The 7,500-nt window shown below is 32.4% G+C and overlaps 1 protein-coding gene across 1 annotated transcript in view; it reads right to left on the reverse strand.

The window, feature by feature from the left end:
- Positions 1-7,167, reverse strand: part of LOC124432506 (phospholipid-transporting ATPase VA) — a 23,789-nt gene extending 16,622 nt beyond the window's left edge. The window contains exons 1-2 of the mRNA XM_046981509.1: positions 6,283-7,167; positions 144-773 (exon numbers count right to left, since the gene is read on the reverse strand). Coding sequence (XP_046837465.1) covers positions 144-763 — 620 coding nt within the window. The 5' untranslated portion in view covers positions 764-773; positions 6,283-7,167. The remainder of the gene's footprint in view (positions 1-143; positions 774-6,282) is intronic.
- Between the last annotated feature and the right edge of the window lie 333 nt (positions 7,168-7,500).

Here is a 7,500-nt window from a genome sequence, read left to right on the forward strand (position 1 = left end):
ACGGATTCTCTAAACGATCGATCAGATTTAATCGAACGACGGACGACGACGAAAGGGGTGGGGGAAAAAGAAAAAAGAAATAAAAGAAGAAGAAGAATTAGATCTCCATATAAATCCAAATTAAGATCAATGTTTGAACTTACCTGGAGGCTTGCCTGGAATGTCCACGAAAGGAGGGCACTTTTCCAGCAGTCGACGGCCGTGATTCCTCTCTGTGGCCAGGGGGCAAAATAAAATCTGTTCTTGAGCCAACACGACTGTGCCCCGAAACAGGAAGTTGACTTTGAACATCTACAACCTGTCCTTGACTGAATGCTCTCTGATGTCCTGGTTTTTTCAATGCCGACGGTCGGATCGGACCGGTTAACGTTGGTAAAGGACCTAAATATGATCCACCACCGGTTGGCCAGGGTGGTGTTTGCCATGATGTTTGATATGTTATTGGATTTGTCGTAACGCTTGAACTCGCTAGGACACCACCATGACTGGCTGATCTTGTATGGGTCTTTGAATATGGTCTTCTTCTTAATCGAGATGAAGGATCCTCGATATCCTTGATCTCTCCTACATCGTTGGTTCTCATGGAACCAAGTATAGTAGGTGCTGATAATGGTGGGAGTTGTAGGGTTGATATAGTATTTCCTTGATATTGTTGTTGTTGCTGTTGTTGTTGCTGCTGACGAGAAACTCCCGGGAATACGTAAAGAGAAGCCTGTTTCTCGATCTCCTCGCAAGCTGCTTCTTGCATACCTCTCTCGGACATACTGGCACATCTATAAATTCATTATTTTATCTTCCACTAACTCCTTTAGATACTCGTCAAAAGTAAAACGAGTAAACGAATCAATCGATAACGATCTTATCAACAATATTTTCCTTCAGATATAACAACAACGGAACTGGTATCCATCAAAGAGATTCGTTAGAACTTTGGGATATACATTTAATGGATTATAATTGGATCATAAGATAATTTTTCAAATTATATTCCGACCGATCAAATAATTCATTCCTTCTTTCAATGTCTATATTTTCAATAACGAACGAATATTCCTGAATATATTCCCGAATATTAACGATCCCGATAGATACGAAAATTGCTCGGAAGAATGTCTACTTTCTTCGTTCTATTTTTATGATAGCACAACACCCACTGAATAAGATACAGAATATGTGAGAGAAAGAGAGAGAGAGAGAGAGAGAGAGAGAGAGAGAGAGATTGAGAGAGATAGGATGTTCAGGAAGCAACTTCGTAATCCATTTGGAAGCGATGACTCTTCAAAGCATTAGGTGCACTTGCACTCGTTCGACACACCAAAGCTATTAATAAGATTAACCAAACTTTCCTTTCTTTTCTTTTACATATATATATATATATATATATATATATTTTTTTTTTAAGTACAAATAAATTCAAAAAAAAAAAAAAGAAAGAAAAAAATATTTCCAAAAAGCAATTGGACAGAGGCGCACTTTGACTTTACTCGTTCGCGAACTGAACGATACGAAAAGATGACGGTTCTATACGTATGTCACTAAAGAGCGTATCTAAGCCACCTTATCTCTCCCTTTTTCCCTTCCCCTCTCCTTCTCTCTCTCTCTCACTCTCTCTCACTCCCCCCGAACCATTTCTCCCTCTTAACGAACATATTCGTTCGTCGTTAAACTGAACAGTCGATAAGACAAAAACCCGCGCGAGCTCGATTTTATTCGAAAAGAAAAAAAAATAAAAAAAATCATTTTTTCCGGGTTATATATTATGAAAAAAAAAGAGAGAGAGAGAGAGAGAGAGAGAGAGATGATCATTTGAACGATGATCCAATTGATCCAACATTTAGTCAGATATTTGATCGAAAGTCGTGCAATTCTTTTGATTCTTTTTTCTCTCTCTCTTTTTTTTTCTTTTTTTTCTTTTTTTTTTTTTTTTAATAAAAACATTATATCATTCCTGCGGAATGATATTCTATATTTATTTTGACTGCCACGTCGATTTATAAGCTAATTACGTAATCACAGCGAAGAATACATTTACCATGGTAAAGGTCTGCTGAATTCAATTGAATTTAAAAAGAAAAAAGAAAGAAAGAAAAAAGAGAAAAATCTATCACGTAAAAATAATATTTAAAGCGAGGAATTTTTTGTTCTTCTTTTCCTTTTTTTGTTCTTTTCTTTTTTATTACTATTATTATTATTATTATTATTATTATTATTATTATTATTATTATTATTATTATTATTATTATTATTATTATTATTATTATTATTATTATTATTATTATTATTATTATTTTGTTTTTTGCTGTTATTTAACGTAACAACAAACATAATTTTATCGTAATTTTGAAGGATGTCTAAAACATATATGGTAAACTAAACAACTAATACAATTTGTATTATCTTATTATACTATTGCTATGAGGAAAAAGACATTAACTATGTCCTTGACGAAATTTGGTGAGTTTCGTTGAAGGAGAAAAAAAAAAAAAAGAAGAAAATAAATAAATAAATATATATATATATCTATATATAATTTTTCCTGAGAGGAAAACAAGTGCAATCTCAAGATTCAAGTAAAAGAAAAAAAAAAAAAAAAGAAAAAAGAAAAAAGAAAATATCTGCTAATTGGATAAAAAGAAATCTGGTGAAATGTAATAAACCTTTGGAGAAATAATCAAGTAATAAGAAATTAAAGCCCGATTTCTAAAAATAATATTTTTATCTGTTCTCCAAAAATCATTGCACACTTTCTCCAGGGGGAAAAAAAAAAAAAAAAATAGAAAGATAGAAAAAAAACCCAGAATTTGGCGCAACATACACCAATGCTTTGACTCCTTTATTATATTTGAATTATGTACGACCAGTTTCTCAAATAATCATTTCGGAATCACTCGCGGAGTCGCGTGTTGTACAGGTGAAAGCAACTAAAGGATTCCACTGTGGTTGGATCGATGCCAAGCTAAATCCCTATGCCTAATGTAAACGGACAATATCAAGGGTAGAAAAATCGACCAATGGAAATTTAGGTCATGATGAAATAAAGGACACATAACTAACATCTCGAAACAAAATGAAAATCACATAATATTTTATCGATCCGGAAAAAAGAAAAAAAGTTTCTTAATAAACTTTATATACTGTTCCTTGTATACCTTTGTAATTAGGTATAAAGGGAATGATTTTTTTTCAACGAAACAAAAATCAATATTTAAGGGGATTAAGATCTATCAATGATCGATAATTATCTTTTGTTCGTTCCTCCCCTTTTTATACGATGGGAATAAAAAAAAAAAAAAGAAAAAAAAAATCATCTTCGAATAAAAAACTAATCAAAATATTTGTACAAATTCGATATTATATCCTGTACAAGTACATACGTACATATTTATTTAAAAAAAGAAAAAAAAAATATATATATATATATATATATATAGTGATGTCATATGTAAATAAAAATACTCATAAAGAATTCGATTCCGTGTCGAGTCAAAGGTCACCGGAATTATTTTTTTTTTTTTAAATAATATTGCATCTGTATTATATAGGATATCTAGGACGATAAAATGACGATCCAACATTCATTTCCGATCAAACATGGAATAACATTGACATAATTAATATATCATTTTCAAGAATGAAAATGTACACACACACACACACACACACACAGAATTGTCATTAAAAAAAAAAAAAAAAAGAAAGAAAGAGAAAAAAATATCCTTACGAGAACTCAATTCCGCATAGAATCGAAGGTTACTGGTGTTGTTCTTTTTTTTTTTTTCTTCTCATAATTTTACGGAATAGGTTTATTCAAGGGACACCCTTTATATATTATATATGTATATATATATATATATATATGTATAACAAGTTAACAGTTATTACAGTAAACTTACAATGTGAAATATAACCCGGTATATTGATCATTATTTTTTTTCCCTCTTTTTCTTTTTTTTTTTTTTTTCGTTTCGTTTTTTCTTTCTTTTAAACTCGATCGAAGATCATTATCCATCCATTTAACGACGTGTCCTTCGAAGTTGTCAATGTATTCGAATAATAACGAAAAATTTCTTTCACTGAATCCTCGTTAACTCGTTAGATGAAGTCTCAACCGGTTTCATTGGTGAGTTAAAAGACTAAGCGTAAGAATCGGTATAAAAAGAAACGAATGACCTTCCAACTCGGACGAGTAAGTATTAAGATCAGATCCAATGATTTTTTTTCTCTTTCTTTTTTTTTTTTTTTTTTTTCTTCTATTTTTCTTCCTCCCTTAACATACAGACACACACACACACACACACACGAAATCGAGAAGGTCGATATAAAAATCGGTCAAAATGATTATCCTCATTTTTATAAATGATCGACGAGTACCTAATCTTATCCTCGTTTGAACTTTGAAAGAAAGAGAGAAAGAGAAAGAAAAAAAAAGAAAAAAAAAAGAAAAAAAAAAAAAGAAACAAAGACAATCGATTATTTCTCCGCATACACCCTGCCCCTACCCTCCCCCGAATCACCCCAAGAATTACATCCTCTTCTATTACGTGTTACTTTACTGCACAACGATTTACTACCATACGCATGTAAAAGTTCATGGTCGAAGTAATTCAAAACTTTTGTCCAACATATATATGTATATATGTATATGTATATATGTATATACGTTCGCGAATTAATAATCATCATGGCCGTCAGAATAGAATCGTTCTTAATAACGAAAGACGAAGCCAGTAAAACGAGATAAATGATCCAGGATCGCGTAACTAATTTATGCTTGGCTCTTATATACATACATATAATATATATATATATATATATACACACACACGAATACATTGTTACATATTATACAAGGTTGTTTCATTAACGTTCACCGATTTGTATTCTCGCTTTCGTCAATCGATCGATCGTTTTATAATACTTTTATGATCGAGATAAATAAGATCGACTGTGATATCCAACGGTAGATCGTCTTGATAAAATCAAATCATTTGTAGATCCTGAAAAATCATTCTTCATCCCTTGTTGGAAATCTATCCAAAGCTTTGTTTTTATTTTATTTCTTTTTTATTTTTTTTTCGTTTTGTTTTCTTCTTTTTTCTTTCCTCTTTGCAATATCGAATGCCGCATTAGAAGAAGAAAATGAATATAAAGAAGAAAAAGGTTCGCTGAGAAATTAGTTGAAAGAAGAATAGAAAATACTCTGTCCCCTTTATCCTTTCTTGGACTACGCAACATCGCGAGTAACATACAAATACGATTGAAAGAGACATACATGGAATCTTATTTAAACGATGGTAGTAAATAGACAGATGGATACTTATGTGTGAGACTAGTTTTGTTAAAAAAAAAAACAAAAAAAAAAAAAAAAAAGAAAAGAAAAAAAAATGCGCGTAGAATTTATACGGAAGGAGAAGAAGAAGAAGAAAAAATCCGAACAAATATGGCGTCCTCAATTTACGCGGAAGACAAATTTTACAGAAGGAGAAAAAAAAGAAAGAAAGAAAAAGGAAAAAAGAAAAGGAAAAGGAAATAAATCCGGACAAATATGGCGTCCTCAATTTAAGCCGGAGATAAATTTGAAGAGATAAAATTAAAAAAAAAAAAAAAAAAAAGAAAAAAAAGAGAGAGAAAGAAAAAAAATAGAAGAAAAAGAGGAGGAGGAAAGAAACCGAACAAATATGGCGTTCCCATTTTTACGCAGGAAGCGAATTTAAAAACGAAACGAAACAAAAAAAAAGAAAAAGAAAAAATAAAGAAAAGAAAGGGAAAAAAAAAAGTAAAGAAGAAAGAAACCAAACGAACATGACGTCCTCGCGTTTTACGCGGGTGGACGAATTTGAAGAAGAGGAAGTAGAAGAAGAAGAAAAAGAAGAAGGATAATAATTTCGAAATTTCATTTCCAATTCGATGACGAGGTTAATTCCTTTTCGAATATAATTAATTTGTTCAACTAAAACGTAAGCATTGCCACGGAACGGAATAACTCCAAAGGAATAATTTTCTCTTCGCTTGGAAGATTAGTTCTTAACATACATTTTCAAACTACGTAAACTCGAAATTGAAAGTACGTATATACATATACATATACATATACATATACATATACATATATATATATATAAATGTATTGGATTATGAGGCCTGCAATTGGTTGAATTTAAATACAAAATTTCTCTTCCTCGTCACATTAATTAAAGTACGTTGGAAACGTATACGATAAAGAAAGAAAAAATAATGATAATAATAATAATAATAATAATAATAATGTGATAATATACTAACATTTTGTGGGGGCTCCCAACGTGGTCCACGTGGCCTTGGAAAACGCTTCCTGATCCGAGGGATGGCACTGCTCTCTCTTTCTCTCTCTTTCTATCTCACTCTTTCTTTTCTCTCTCTCTCTCTCTCTCTCTCTCTCTCTCTCTCTCTCTCTCTCTCCCCCGCGGTGTCTTCGAACTCTCTTTGCTTACGTTTCACATCGTATCGTTGAGAAACAAAAATACAACTTTATAATATCGCCCGGTATATATATATATATATATATATATATACGATATATAATCCAATTGTCGATGTTCAAGATATATATAAAAAAAAAAAAAAGAAAAATAAAGAAAAAAATGTTAACAAAAATGAGAAATATCGAAACCGAAATAAAAACAACAAAAAAAGAAAAAAAAAGAAGAGAGATCAAACGTAATTGTTGTTCTTCTCGTTCCGTGAATTTTTTACTTTTTTTCTTATTATTATTTTCTTCTTATCTTTTTCTTTTTTCTTTTTTTTTTTTTTATTTCTATTTATTTTTTCTTCAATTTCGAAAAATCCAATAAAAAAAGATCGTAAAAAGGTGCGTAGCGTTTCATGAAAACGTTTCAAGGATCGTTTTCGATCGAAATATGCTTAAAGAGCCGGTTACGACGACATTTATCGGCGACCCGTTAGATAGATAAACTCTAAGTACACGCGCGTACATATACACGCACACACAGAGATAACACTACGCGAACACATAGATAAGACTTAAGCAAGAGACAAACACACCGCGCAAGAGGAGGAAAGAAGAGATGATACGGAAGAGCGCGCGAACTTCTTCGTACTGACGTTACCGTTCACCGTTCCTTCCCCTTCCGTCACTATCACCATCATTCCCCCCCATAACCTCCACCACCACCACCACCTCCACCACCACCTCCTTCTATCTCTTCCCACTCCAATCCGATGGAACGTACGCAACGTACCCAACGAACGAACGAGTCCACCGCCATAGGCAAACTGACACGATAACGAGATGCGTGGTGCGCCACTGTACGGACACAGCAGCGCCTTCTCTCGGTCGATAACAAAATGACGATCGACAAGCATGGCAGCCAATCAAACGCATAGAAACTTCCTATTGGTCGATAACGTTATAGCGCGGGTTATTCAAAACTTGAAATGAATCGAATCTCCTTTCTTACACCATTTTTTTTTTCTTTTAATCTTTTCATTTACGATCGAGAC

Source organism: Vespa crabro, chromosome 25 (genome assembly GCF_910589235.1).
Source record: "Vespa crabro chromosome 25, iyVesCrab1.2, whole genome shotgun sequence".
In the NCBI taxonomy this organism is placed as follows: Eukaryota; Metazoa; Arthropoda; class Insecta; order Hymenoptera; family Vespidae; genus Vespa; species Vespa crabro.